This window comes from Herpailurus yagouaroundi, unplaced genomic scaffold (genome assembly GCF_014898765.1).
Source record: "Herpailurus yagouaroundi ecotype Mexico unplaced genomic scaffold, PumYag 139, whole genome shotgun sequence".
Lineage (NCBI taxonomy): Eukaryota > Metazoa > Chordata > Mammalia > Carnivora > Felidae > Herpailurus > Herpailurus yagouaroundi.
Genome location: NW_024412394.1, coordinates 44,274,033 through 44,288,661, shown reverse-complemented (window position 1 = coordinate 44,288,661; position 14,629 = coordinate 44,274,033). Strand labels below are relative to the sequence as shown.

The window sequence follows — 14,629 nt, the reverse complement described above, 5'->3', positions numbered from 1 at the left end:
TGAGAATCCTAGTGATCAAACAGCATTTCCAAACACTTCCTTAATAACATGCCATCTACATTTCCTATCACAATATGCTTTAAATGGTTCTGTTTATTCACATTCCCCTTCAAATGGAATTTTGCTTCCTCTAATTATTCCCATTAATTTTCCTTTACCTTGTTCTCTGTCACATGACTTGACCCAACGGTACTTTCTTACCCTGAACCCCTTTCAGAGGACATCAGAGATCCCCATATCATTCTAGGAATATCCAAACTCTCTTACAGTTTTATTTATATGCCAAGTTTCATGGGCATGGGCATGGCAGGGAAAACAGAGCCTCTGGCCTTCTCCAGAGCACCCTTTTCTAAAAAGGATTCAAAATAAAGGTTTATATAGAGTAAAGCTCCAATGCAGCCAGTTGGTTAAAGAAGCCAAGAGAAACCTTCCAAAGGTGTTTTCAACAGAGCCCAGCAGTCACTTTTGTCCTGTCTAGAACCAGAACTATTTAGAGATCATTACGGTAAAAGGGTAGAGAAAATTGCCAAGGGAAATTCTAAACGGAATGTGTCATAATAAAATAACTTCCCTTCAACCTGACCATTAATGAATGGAATGAAACAGAGCTGAAGGCTGATGATGACATGTTTTTCACTGGTGTGATCATTTTTCTCCATGATTATCTTTTCTACTCCCGGGTAGGACTAGAACAACTACCCCATCCCAATACCCTCCTCTCCACCACCTAAGAATAAACTGTGACCTTTCCAACTCATGGTTGTATGAAAAACAAGGATTCATACTTAATTTGAAAGAGAGTGTTCAGGATATGAGAGCCAGCACTGTCCTCATGCTGCTTCTGGCTTTAATGCATTAGGGTCAATTTTCTGTTGGGAATTCCTGGAAAGGAGTTCACAGTGGTGTTCCACAACTTGCTTTGTGCTCCCAATGACAAGTTGTAGCCTAAGCATTCACAAGCTCTAGCTCTGCTTCTCATCTTGATGACCTGGCTTCTTGCTAACTCATCCATGCACGTGGCTGGCATTATCTGCAAGTTGGCATTGAAAAAAAGCATGGAATATGGTCTCCACTGATGGCTCAGAATAAGAGGATGCTCCTTCAGTTGTTGCTCAACACAACAGCTCAAATGGTCCACTTAAATGGGTCCTAGGAGCCTACTGACTCATAGGCTTTTTTTCTAAATGTCCTATTTCTCTCCTTCCCTTTATAGCAAAATTCTTAAGAGATTTGTCTGTACATATGATTTCCAGTTCTTCTCCTCTCATTTTTTTTTCTTGAACCAATTCCATCAGCCTTTCACTCCCACCCACTCCACTAAGACTGCTTTAAAATCATTGCCAATAACTTCTATACTATAAATCCAACAGTCAAATCACAGCCCTCAATTTACTTGACCTAGAAGCATCATTTGATACAAACCACCGCCTCATCCTTGAAGCTCTTTCTTTCCTTTTCTCTTCTTTTCTTTTGAAAGATAGAGAGCAAGTGGGGAGGGGCAGAGAGAGAGGGAGACAGAATCCCTAGCAGTCTCTGCACCATCAGTACAGAGCCCAATGTGGGGTTTGATCTCACGAACCATGAGATCATGACCCAAGCTGAAACCAAGAGTGAGATGCTTAACCAATTGAGACACCCAGGTGTCCCCCACTTGAAACTTTAAAAAAAATTTTTTTTAATGTTTATTTATTTGTGAGAGAGAGACAGAGTGTGAGTGGGGGAGGAGCAGAGAGAGGGAAACACAGAATCCGAAGCAGGCTCCAGTCTCTGAGCTGTCAGCACAGAGCCCGATGCAGAGCCGGAACTCACAAACCACGAGGTCATGACCTGAGCCTGAGCTGAAGTCAGACGCTTACCGACTGAGCCACCCAGGCGCCCCTCTTGAAACTCTTTCTTAATTTGGCTTTCAGGAAACACACCTGCCCTGTTTTCTTCCTACCTTTCTGTATGTTCCATTTAGCCTCCTCTGCTATTTTCCTCCCAACATCTCCAACTTTCAAATGTTAGCATGCCACAGGGCTCATTCCTTATACCTCTTCAGTTTTCTATCTATACTCATTCATCCAGCCTCTTAACTTTGAGTACCATTTATATGCTGTGACTCTCAAATTCATACTTTCATAGCACCTCCCCCACCATCTCCTATTGGATGTCTGACAGGTCTCAATTTAACAAGTCCAAAGCTGAGCTCCTCATGTCCCTACTTCTCCCACATCTTCTCCATCTCAATTAACAGCAATTCATCCTGCCAATTAGATCACAAAACTTCGAACCAGCCTTGGCTCTTCACTTTCTATTTTGCTCTATGGCCAGTCCATTGACAAACCCTATCAGATCTATCTTTAAGAAATATCCACAATTTATGCACCTCTCACCACTCCACTGTCCCCACCATGGCCAAGCTACCATCAACAGCTGGACTATTGAAATAGCTCCCCTGAATGGCATTCTGCTTCCAGTCTCATCCTCTTCCTTCCCCAGCTTCAGAGTGGTCTTATTAAAACCTAAGACAGGGGCGCCTGGGTGGCTCAGTCGGTTAAGCGTCTGACTTCAGCTCACGTCACGATCTCGCCGTCCGTGACTTTGAGCCCCGCGTCGGGCTCTGGGCTGATGGCTCAGAGCCTGGAGCCTGCTTCCGATTCTGTGTCTCCCTCTCTCTCTGCCCCTCCCCCGTTCATGCTCTGTCTCTCTCTGTCTCAAAAATAAATAAACGTTAAAAAAAAAAAAATTAAAAAAAAAAAAAAACCTAAGACAGATTCTACTCCTCTTCTCCAAATTACACCTCAGAAAAAGCCTAAGTCCTTAGCATGAAGGACTCTTCTACCTCTTTCCTCTTCTCTATTCCCTGACTTCTCTTGCTGCTCTGCCTCTTAATCACTCCCCTGGCACCATGCTGGTCTCCTTGTTGTTCCTCGAGTGTTCCATTTCATTCTTGCTATGGAGAATTTTCTGGAATGCTCTTCCCCAGATACCTTATAATTCAACCTCTCACTCCCTTCAGGTCTTTTCTCAAATTTCTCCTTCTCAATAAGACCTTCCATGGCTGGTCTACATATAATTTCACCTCCATACCCAACATCTCCTTTCTCTAATTTATTATTTTTTTCTGTCACCATCTGGCATGGTTTGTTTATGTCACTTATTTATTACCTGTCTCTCTCACTAGACAGCAAGATCTATAAGATGAAGTATTTTTGTCTTTTCTGTTCACTGTTGTATCTCTAATGCTTAAAACAGTGCTGCATATAACCAGTGCTCAATAAATATTTGCTGAAAGAAAGAGTAAATGAATGAATGTCCATTCTGCTGGTTCCAAATATATGTCAGACATAGGTCCACTTCTGATACATTTCAAGGTTTAATACCAGATGCAAAACTGAGGGCAAAAGGAGAATTCACAATAACCATCAGAGATTGTCTCTCAGATGAAAGACCCTTTGAAGGTAGGAATCTTTATTTCAGCAGGTAGAAGAACCTAGTCTAACTAAAGATGGAGCTACTATTGCAGAGTATGATCCGTTACAGGTATCGTGACAGTCATTCATATCCTTAATAAATGCTTTCCCTTGAAAGGTCTTGCTTCCCTTTTTCTGAAACTGCACCTAAATGGCTTTGAATTTTGCTCTGCAAAAGAAGGAGACACACTTGAAGGTCAGAATCACGGCATATTAAAATGGAAGAGAGTACACCAAAATACACAGGACGATAGGTGGCTTCATCTTTTCTATTTTCCTGTTTGGCTGTGTTTTTTTGTTTGCCTCTTATTCTTCTCTAGGTGTCTCAGATATTGTCAGGTTGCTGAAGCTAAAGACCCCCACTTTGATCAGATCTCTCATATCAGAACAGTAAGAACTCACCCAGGCATTTTGGTTTTTTCCTGATGTGAATGTTAAAACTAACAAAAGCACTTCTTATTAATAGTATAGTAGGTAAAGTAAGTATGTGATGTGTCACACTTCTGACTACATGGTGCAAGAATTCTTGCCAGCTATAATCATTTTTAGAATGTAATACCCTCAAAAAAGATTTTCAATTGTCTCTAGAAATGTACCAACCAAAATAATAGCAGCAGGCCTGTCTTCTTGGCCCCATAAACTAAGGAAAAGAGAAAGGAGAAAACAGACAGAAAAATAAAATTTGTGCCACCAGGCTGTAAAAGCATATATTGTAGGGAAATATATGGCAGTTTGCCCCATCATTTTGATTTCCACTAAAATTCTTAACAAACAAGTAGCCTTACCTAAAGATTGTCCCAGAAAAGTAATAGATTAAAGAATTAAAATAGGGGCGCCTGGGTGGCTCAGTGGGTTAAGCGGCCGACTTCGGCTCAGGTCATGATCTCGCAGTCCGTGAGTTCGAGCCCCGTGTCGGGCTCTGTGCTGACCGCTCAGAGCCTGGAGCCTGCTTCAGATTCTGTGTCTCCCTCTCTCTGACCCTCCCCCGTTCATGCTCTGTCTCTCTCTGTCTCAAAATAAATAAATAAACGTTAAAAAAAAAAAGAATTAAAATAAATGCAGGAGGATGATTTCATACCCTTACAGCAACAGCCTTCCACCAGGTAATCAATGACAGCATATCCTAATGGGTTTCATGCACTTTTTGAAATTTCCAGAAAGAAATACTGAGTAGACAGCAAAAAAGGAAGGAGTGAAAGCATTTAATTATCACTATTCACTTTAGGGATGAAGGATATATGGCTTAGTTAACGACTTTTCAAGGAACAAATACAGAAAGGCCTTGATTGAGAAAATGAGTCACTCTGAAGCTCTTTGCAGCCCCACTGGTGGAGACAGGAACATGGGAGCCATGGATCACTGCCCCCTAATTGCCCCACTGGAAGCCCTGCCACAGCCACCAGCCACCAGTGGCTTCCAGGCCCCAGGGACTCACTCATGAAGCCTGGGGTCTTGCACTCCTTCCTGCAGCAGGGGAGTGAGGACATGGGCTAGGTCAGCTGGAGGGGGCACCTGACCAGGATAGAGATTTAGGAGGCTCCTGAGCTCCCCTCCTTCCATGAACACACTGAATATACAGCTACATATGGAGGCGTTCCCTCTGAAAGACATCTGGAAACTAAGCCACTCCTACACCTGTGGCAAATGAGGAAAATACATACATAAAAATGGGTAGAAAAGGCTGAAACACAATCTTGCCATAACCCCCCCCACACACACACACACAGCTACATACAGTTGGAAGGAAACCCCCAACTTCCAGCTTCTCCCTAAGAAGGGAAGAGTTTGGACAGGATATCTAGAGCCCCACTTTTAAGACTCCCACTACAGAAATGCACCCCTAAAATGTCTAGCTCTGACAGCCAACAGGGCTGACATCCATGAGAACCCACAGACTACAGCAAACAAAGAAGCAGTAATTCCTGGGCTTGCAATCCTTCACCACAGCCACCTCCCCCAGGCTCAGTGCAGAGGAAGCAGACAAAAACACCCATTTCCCATTCTTTCCCTGAAAGGGGTTTATCTGCATACTTTAAAAGATGTTGCCTCAGGGCCAAGCTTCTAATTTAGCACACATCTAGTGGCGCCACCGCCATCTTCTCCAAAGGGCAGGGAAGCTGGCAAACACCTCCCCTGCCTTCTCCCTCCAGCCTGCTCCACTAATAAAACCAAGTCACTAGTATCTCCCTGGAAAGAGCTTGTATACAAGTCTGACATCCTAGCTTTTGTGGCTACAGCCAGAGGCACAGGTCCCCAGTCACCTGGCTCTGATACCAATGGTGTCCACATTCAGGAGTCCCACAGGACTATAGTGAACAAAGAAGCAGTTCTTAACAAGCACAGGAGTACTTTCACAGCTATGCACTTGGTCTAAAAGAGAAGAAACAGGCAAAAACTGAAAGAGGACTTTCACTACGTCCATTTTGACCTCCAACTTTCTAATAAATTAAGTATTTCTTTCCAGCTTTTCTCTTAATTCAGGCAAAAGATCCTGGGGCAAAGCGTCCCCTGATGGAAACCGAAACTACCCCATTCTGCAATAAGGACTTCCCTGAGCCAGCAAGAGCCTGCCCATGATTGACTCCAAACCAATGATAACCTGACTCTACTGCCCACATTTGTCCCCCATTTTTCTTATATAAACCTGGAAGTATTTTCAGCACTTTGGAGACAGTCTTTGAGATGCTAGTCAGCTATCTTCCTGATGATGGCCTCACTGATATAACTGCTTTCTTGTTTTACTATTACTCATTTCTCTGCCTTTGGATTTTTGTCAGCTGCAAGTGGCCAAACTTGGTCTACTCAGCCCCCCCCCCCCCCAGAGCCAGGTGCTCTTACACCCCTGCGCCCCTGTTACAAAACTTCTATCTCCCAATTTCTCCCTGGGAGGGGTTTAATTGCATACTTTCCCAGCTGCTGCCTAAGGGTCTGGCTCGTAATCAGGCTACATGTAAGTGCAGATCACGATTTTTCCCTTGAGGACACAAGCAAGTCTTGACATGCCCTCAACTACTAGAAGCCTAAGAACAAAGAAGTTTGCTCTGACAATTATAAACGTTTGAGAGGCAACTGGGAGCTTAGTTGATCTCCCACGCAAGACCATTCAAAACTGGGGTAGGTAGCTGTTTTATCTAATGCACAGAAACAAGCCCAGAGAGTCAAGAAAAATGAAGAAAAAGAATATGTTCCAAACTAATGAACAAGATAAATGTCCAAAAACAGATCTTAATGAAATGGAAATAAGAGATTTACCCAATAGAGAGTGCAAAATAATGGTCATGAACATTGGGGGCAGGCTCCATGACATTGGTCGGGGCAATGATTTTTTAGGATTTGATACCAAAAGCAAAGGCAACAAAGGCAAAATTAAATAAGTGGGACTACATCAAACTAAAAAGCTTCTGCACAGCAAAGGAAATCACCAACAAAAGGAAAAGGTAACCTATGGAATGGGAGAAAATATTTGCAAACCAAATATCTGATAAGGGGTTAATATCTAAAATATATAAGGAACCCATACAATTCAATGCCAAAGAGCAACCCAATTAAAAAGTGGGCAAAGGACCTGAATATATATTTTCTGAAGACATCCAAATGGCCAATAGGTACGTGAAAATGTGCTCAACATCACTAATCATCAGGGAAATGCAAATCAAAACCTCAATGAGATACTACCTTATCCCTGTTTGAATGTCTATTATGAAAAAAGACAAGAGATAACCAGTGTTGGTGAAGGTGTGGAGAAAAGGGAATACTTGCACACTCTTGGTGGAAATGTAAACTGGTACGGCCACTAAGATAAATAGTATGGAGTTTCCTCAAAAAATTAAAAATAAAACTACCTATGATTCAGACTTCTCACTTCCGGATATATATCCAAAGGAAATGAAACCATTATCTTGAAGAGATATCTACATTCCCATGTTCACTGCAGCATTATTCACAATAGTCAAAATATAGAAAAAACCTAAGTGTCCATCACTTACATAGGTGCATACACACACACACACACACACACACACACACACACACACACTAAAATATTAGTTGTCCTTCAGAAGAAGGAAATCTTGGGGCACCTGGGTAGCTCAGTCGGTTAAGCATCACACTTCACTCTCAGGTCATGATCTTGTGGTTCATGAGTCTGAGCCCCGCTCAGGCTGTGTGCTGACAGCTCAGAGCCTGGAGTCTGCTTTGGATTCTGTGTCTCCTTCGCTCTCTGCCCCTCCCCCACTCATGCTCTGTCTCTCTGTCTCTCTCTCTCAAAAATAAATAAACATTAAAAAAGAAAGAAAGAAAGAAAGAAAGAAAGAAAGAAAGAAAGAAAGAAAGAAACAGAGTAGAAAAGTGGTTGCCAAGAGCTTGGTGTGGAGGAAACAGGGAGAAGTTGATAAAAGGTTATAAACTTTCAGTTATAAAAGGGATAAGGTCTGAGGATTTAACATATAACAAGATCAGTATAGTTGACGACATGTATTGCATAATTAAAATTTGTAACAGAGTAGAACTTAAATGTTCTCACCAAAAAATAAATAAATAAAAAGGGAAATATCTGAGGTGACGAGTGTGTCAATTAACTTGAAGGATGGAATCCGTTCACAATGTGTGTGTACACTAAATCATCATTTGGTACCTTTTAAATATATTATAATTTTATTTGTCAAGTATACCTCAATAAAGCTGAAAGAACAAGTAAAAAGCCTTCCTTGCAAGGGAGGATCAGGTGAAAGTGAAGGATCATGAACACCAAGACAGGTCAGAATAGCAGCATCTAGGAAATCCGAACAGAGCAAAAGCATTCCCTTTACCACATTTGCATCTCCATTTCTAGTCTTTCTTACAGTTCCTAATGTGCCCCATGAAACTGAACTGGTTAAGAACCTAAAATTTGTATAGTGCTATGGATATTCATTCTGAAACAACCTAACATCTCTGGAATATTTAGGGAGTAAACACAACAGGACCTGGGAGTTGGCAGCAGTTCTTAGCCAACAAAGAAGCTTTGTGTTGGTCAGTCAACATGCAGTATGACTGGAGCTGGACAGTAACCTTCCACAGAATTGTATTTCCTTGCTCTGTGCTGGCTCATTAATCGCTCCAATCACATGAAGCACAATTCATGCCTATCACACAGAGTTAGGAATTGTCACAGGCGATTCTAGTCGGTCATTATGAACACACACACAGAATGCTCTCTACAGCCTCAGAAAACCAGCAGGGATGAAAGGATGCCATTGACCATGCGTTAGAAAAGAAGGTTCTTCAAAATAGTTCCAGACTACTTTTTGATGGCCCAAATGTTCACACAGCTTGGGAGAGTTGGAAACATCAATACTTTGAAAAGAATCTCAATTTGTAGGTGAAAGCAGGCAAAAACCTCTTTGACCTCGGCCACAGCAACTTCTTACTCAACACATCTCCAGTGGCAAGGGAAACAAAAGCAAAAATGAACTACTGGGACCTCATCAAAATAAAAAGCTTCTGCTCAGCAAAGGAAACAATCAGCAAAACTAAAAGGCAACCTATGGAATGGGAGAAGATATTTGCAAATGACATATCAGATAAAGGGGTAGGATCCAAAAGCTATAAAGAACTTATCAAACTCAACACCTAAAAAACAAATAATCCAATGAGGAAATGGGAAAAACACATGAATTGACACTTCTCCAAAGAAGACATCCAGATGGCCAGCCAACACATGAAAAAATGCTCAACATCACTCATCATCAGGGAAATACAAATCAAAACCACAATGAGATACTACCTCACACCTGTCAGAATGGCTAAAATGAACAAATCAGGAGACTATAGATGCTGGTGAGAATGTAGAGAAATGGGAACCCTCTTGCACTGTTAGTGGGAATGCAAACTGGTGCAGCCACTCTGGGAAACAGTATGGAGGCTCCTCAAAAAATTAAAAATAGAAGTACCCTATGACCCAGCAATTGCACTACTAGATTTTTATTCAGGGGATACAGGTATGCTGTTTCAAAGGGGCACTTGCACCCCAATGTTTATAGCAGCACTACCACAATAGCCAAAGTATGGAAAGAGGCCAAATGTCCATCGATGGATGAATGGATAAAGATGTGATACACATACACACACACACACACACACACACACACACACACACACACACACACTGGAGTATTATTAGGCAATCAAAAAGAATGAAATCTTGCCATTTGCAACTACATGGATGGAACTAGAGGGTATTATGCTAAGTGAAATTAGTCAGAGAAAGACAAATATCACATGACTTCACTCATATAAGGACTTTAAGACAAAACAGAGGAACATAAAGGAAGGGAAGCAAAAAGAATATAAACACAGGGAGGGGGACAAAACATAAAAGGCTCTTAAATATAGAGAACAAACAGGGTTGCTGGAGGGGTTTCGGGAGTGGGGGGGATGGTCTAAATGCATAAGGGGCATTAAGGAATCTACTCCTGAAATTATTGTTGCACCATATGCTAACTAACTTGGATGTAAATTAAACAATAAATAAAATAAAATAAAATAAAATAAAATAAAATAAAATAAAATAAAATAAAATAAAATAGAATAGAATAGAATCTCAGTTTGAGAATGACACTGATTCATGTTCCTCCATTAAGGGAATCTTTCAAGTTCTTTGTCCCTCATGTAATACCATCTCTGAGCAACCAGGCTGTTTGGAAGGGGGTGCTTTCTGGGGTTTGGGGGAACAGAGTTGTGTAAAAAGAATGTTCAGGAAAATTCATCACTGGGAATTTCACAAGACAAATACATTACGTTTACAATGGGGAATTATATAAGACTTACATTTATGAGCCTTCAGTCCTTCAAAGGAAACTGGTCCAATCTCATAATATTCATATTCCCAGGTGTAATCAGAATTAGATGCAGATTGCTGGGATGTTCTGTTAGAAATTAACCTCTGGGCAGACATCTCTACCCTGCAAAAATGGAGAAAGGCAAGTGTAGAACCTGTTAATTCATCCTCAACTGCACAGTTACTCTCATTGCTCTTGACCTACATTCAAAAGTTCAGAAGGGAAAGGCCTCAGGGAGGTCCCATCCATGAGGTCAGGGAGAGGTCCTTACTGGCTGCCTATACTTCATACCAAATAGCCATTGTTTCCTTTTATCTCTACTAGATTGGAATGTATTTGAAATCAGACACCATGTCTTCTGTTGTTGTCTCCCAGAACTTAACTCAATGCCTGGCACATAACCAACTTTCAATAACTGATAATTTTTTTTAATGTTTATTTATTTTTGAGAGAGAGAGAGAGACAGAGCATGAATGGGGGAGGGTCCGTGAGAGGGAGACACAGAATCTGAAACAGGCTCCAGGCTCTGAGCTGTCAGCACAGAGCCCGACGAGGGGCTCGAACTCATGGACCGCGAGATCATGACCTGAGCCGAAGTCGGCCGCTCAAACGACTGAGCCACCCAAGTGCCCCTTTCAATAACTGATAAAAGAAGGAAGAGAAGGAAGGAGACAGTATATCAAAGTCTCCAAGCTTATAACTTCAGCCCCATCACCTACCTACACCTACATGAGTACATAAAGAACCTACAGAGAATAAATAAAATCAGTACCAGAAGTGAACTAGCACAGTATACATATACTGAGCACCTGCTATGCAAAAATAAAGACAAGAAACCGATGTCTAATGAAATTGGGGGTGGGAGAGGGGAGAAAAGAGAAGTGGTCAACCAAAAGTCCCATAATGGGAAAAGATCCTCAGTGGTAGCCCAAATCTTGCCTACTGCTTACTCCTGAAATTTGTCCTGTCCTCAGGATGTCCTGAGTGTCTTTGTGATGATTTTAGATTCAAAAACTCTGACTTCACTGAGACAAGAAGTTGCACTGTGCAGCATGGATGCCAAAGTTGACAAGTCAACAGAGCTGGTATTCAATACTGAGCACCTACTGTGTACAAGACAGTACTCATTATGGGATGGGAGGAGATGCTTGAGATACAGACCCAGATCCCACAGACCTTGCTTTATATTGAAGAAATAATACAAAGTGACAAATAGCAGTAATATAAGGGAAAATTTGAATGAAAGATCAGCCAAAACTAAGATTCACGGAGAAGTTATAACCACAGGGTCTCACCCCCAAGATCTTTCTGATGTTCCCCTTCTCCTACCCACCTTGGGTCAATATCACCCACTGCTGCCTCTAGGACACAACTCCCAGAGAAGCTGAGGCAAAATCACCACCACCCCTCTGCCCCAAGGCATGAGTCTCATCTTTCCCTTTCCTTTCTTCCTCATTCCCCGGTCCTGGACCCCATAGAAATAGACTCTCACCCCTCAGCATCATATTGTTCAAAGGATGGTGTGCTCTGATCCAGAGATACATGCCAGTATCAGAACTGAGTGCCCAGTCAAACAAATCATTCTTTCAAAGGCAGATGAGAATGTACCATTTCTCATTTGGGAAAGAAAGCTACACAAATTTTAAGAAAAGCTGACCTTTAAGTAAGTATTCAGTAACCTTTCTAGCACCAGCACAAAAATACATAAAACCATTACCACAGTATTATCTTTGGTCTTTGTATCGTTTGAACAAGAGATTATTTCTCTCAATAAATTTCCTCAGGAAATGAAAATTGGCAACTCAAACATAAGAAACACTATCCTCACTTATAAGTCCTTCTTCCAGAGGAGAAGAATTGTGTGAGAGAGTAGCTCTTCAGTCGTAGGGTTCAGAGATAAATGGTAGATCGGATAAACATCATGTCCATTTCAGAATGTAGAGAGGGGCCCCCGGGTGGCTCAGTCGGTTGAGGGTCCAACTTCAGCTCAGGTCATGATCTCACAGCTTGTGAGTTCCAGCCCCACGTCAGGCTCTGTGCTGACAGCTCAGAGCCTGGAGCCTGCTTCGGATTCTGTGTCTCCCTCTCTCTCTGCCCCTAACCCACTTGCATTCTGTCTCTGTCTCTCTCAAAAATAAACAAACATTTAAAAAAAAATTTAAAAAAAAATGTGGAGAATTTCACACCATGCAGGAAATGACACTAGATTTGAAGCTGGGAGACCTGGGTCTTCATATTTGCTCTACCACCATTCCATATGTTGCCCGGAAATGGTTCTGGCTACAGTCAAGAAGACACCATCATCACCCACCTGGTTCCCTTCTTGAGCTGCCTAACTGGTTTTTCTGCTTCTACTCTTACTGACCCTTTGTGATCTACTCTTCACTTATCAGCCAGTAATCTTTGTAAAAAAACAAATTGCCCCTGTCACTCCTTTGCTTAATACTTTTAATGGCTTCCCATTGCCCTAAGGACAAAGCCCAAAATCCTTGAAAGTTCCTACAAGGTCATGACTCGGGTCTTGGTGTCCAATTATCTTGCCTCATACCCTACCAAACTGCACTTGTATTTCCTGCAGTTCCTCAAAGACTTCATGCTGTCTGTCCCTGCACACATGCTATTCCCTCTGGTAAGAATGTGCTTCCTACCAGCCCATCCTAACTCATTCCTCCTTCCCTCCCTGCAAACTCTCATCTACACTGGAGTCAGCAAATCTGGCCCACCAACTGTTTTTGTACAGCTTCCAAGTGAAGAATGTTTTTATATTTTTTAGTGGTTGAAAATAATTCTTAAATAATATTTTGTGATGTAAGAAAATTCAAATTCAAATATCAGAGTCCCTAAATAAAGTTTTACTGGAACACAGCAGCCATCCTTGTTGCGTTTTATATTTTTTAAAGGTTTCTCTAGCATTACAACAGCAGAGATGAGTAGTGGCAACAGACATAGCATGGCCCAAAAAGCCTAAAATATTTACTTTCTGCTATTTTATAGAAAAAGTTTTCTAACCCTCCTTTATAGCAATGGGGAAAAAAAGATCTAAGCTTCAATTTTCCCATCAGGAATATGATGATGATAACAGTACCTACTTCATGCAGTTGCTGTAAAGATTATGATGAGGGAGCATGAGGCAGACAGAGGGGAAAAGCACAAGGTAACATTCCCCCCCCCCCCCCACACACACACACCCCAGGTAGAATACCTGTGATATTCCTCGGACACTCCTGGCTACCCAAGAACAAAGGAAAGGGGTATAAGTGCTTACCATGGTAATATGGGAAACTAAGGCAAATGAAAAATTAAATTCCCTTACTGCCTACAGTCCATTGATAAGCCCTTGAGACTGGCAGAGTGAACACCCTCTAGGAGCTCAGGTGCCTCAAGGATGACATTTTGCCAGGGGCAAAAGAGAACCTTAGTTTAACATTATCCCAAACTCCAGGATCCCGTAAGCCAGCTTCCTTTATCTCAACTGCTCCCAAGATATATGCTGGCAAACATAACCCAAGCTTATGCACCACCCCCCATGTACATCTGAAGGGTCTCATGACTGAGGTTTTATTAAATGGTAATAAATGGTGTTTCCCTAACAACTGCTAGCCCCTCAATGTCCTGGAAACCTTGCTTCCAAAAATTCCTTAGAGACTTACTCTATCCCTGACCCTCTCCCAACCTGAGGGTATATAATGTGTTACCCAACAGGACCCCAGTACAGCTCTTCCTGTCCATGGGTCCTGTCCCCATGCTTTAATAAAGTCACATTTTTGCAACAAAGACGTCTTCAAGAATTCTTTCTTGGTCATCAGCTCTGGACCCCATGAACCCCCATCCCCCCAAAACTTCATCAGATTATATGTGATGTTGCATGAAGTATGGGTAGCCAGGACCCAGTTAAGATCAATACATAGCAGCCAGCACTATTATTATAAGCTAAGAAGTGCAAGTCTGAGATAGAAAAGCTAGACTTCTTCTTCAAGCATCACCAACTCCCCTGTCAGCCAATTCTTATCCAATTCACTATGTGGTTCATTGATCTGTGTGCCCTACACAAATGAACACAATTACAATAAAAATAACTCAAAAGGCATTCATTTAGATGCTTTAAAAGTTTTAATGAGAAATAGGGACATCATGGGATTCACGCTATTCCATCAAGTCAAAAATATGGTAACAACCTCTCCAATTTTTTAAGCAAAATAGTATGAAGTCTGGTTTGATCATCTCATTTTTATTGGTAATCAGGCATTATAGCCAATGTATTAAGCGGAGCAAAGAAAGGCAGTAGGCTTCATCTAGTGTCAAAATGGATAACAGAAAAATAGCAAAAGTACATAAAACAATGAAGGAAATAAAAGC

At 41.7% G+C, this 14,629-nt stretch overlaps 1 protein-coding gene across 3 annotated transcripts in view; it reads right to left on the bottom strand.

Annotated features, from left to right (window-relative positions):
- The window catches only part of MRAP2 (melanocortin 2 receptor accessory protein 2), a 55,141-nt gene that overhangs the window by 21,204 nt on the left and 19,308 nt on the right, over positions 1-14,629 (bottom strand). Inside the window, exon 2 of one of the 3 annotated variants that reach the window (XM_040474079.1) lies at positions 10,263-10,396. The exons of 1 other annotated variant lie outside the window; for it this stretch is intronic. In XM_040474079.1, coding sequence (XP_040330013.1) covers positions 10,263-10,389 — 127 coding nt within the window. In that variant the 5' untranslated portion in view covers positions 10,390-10,396. Of the gene's footprint in view, positions 1-10,262; positions 10,397-14,629 lie in introns of those variants that run through there. One more of the 3 variants, XM_040474080.1, reaches the window with a different exon arrangement.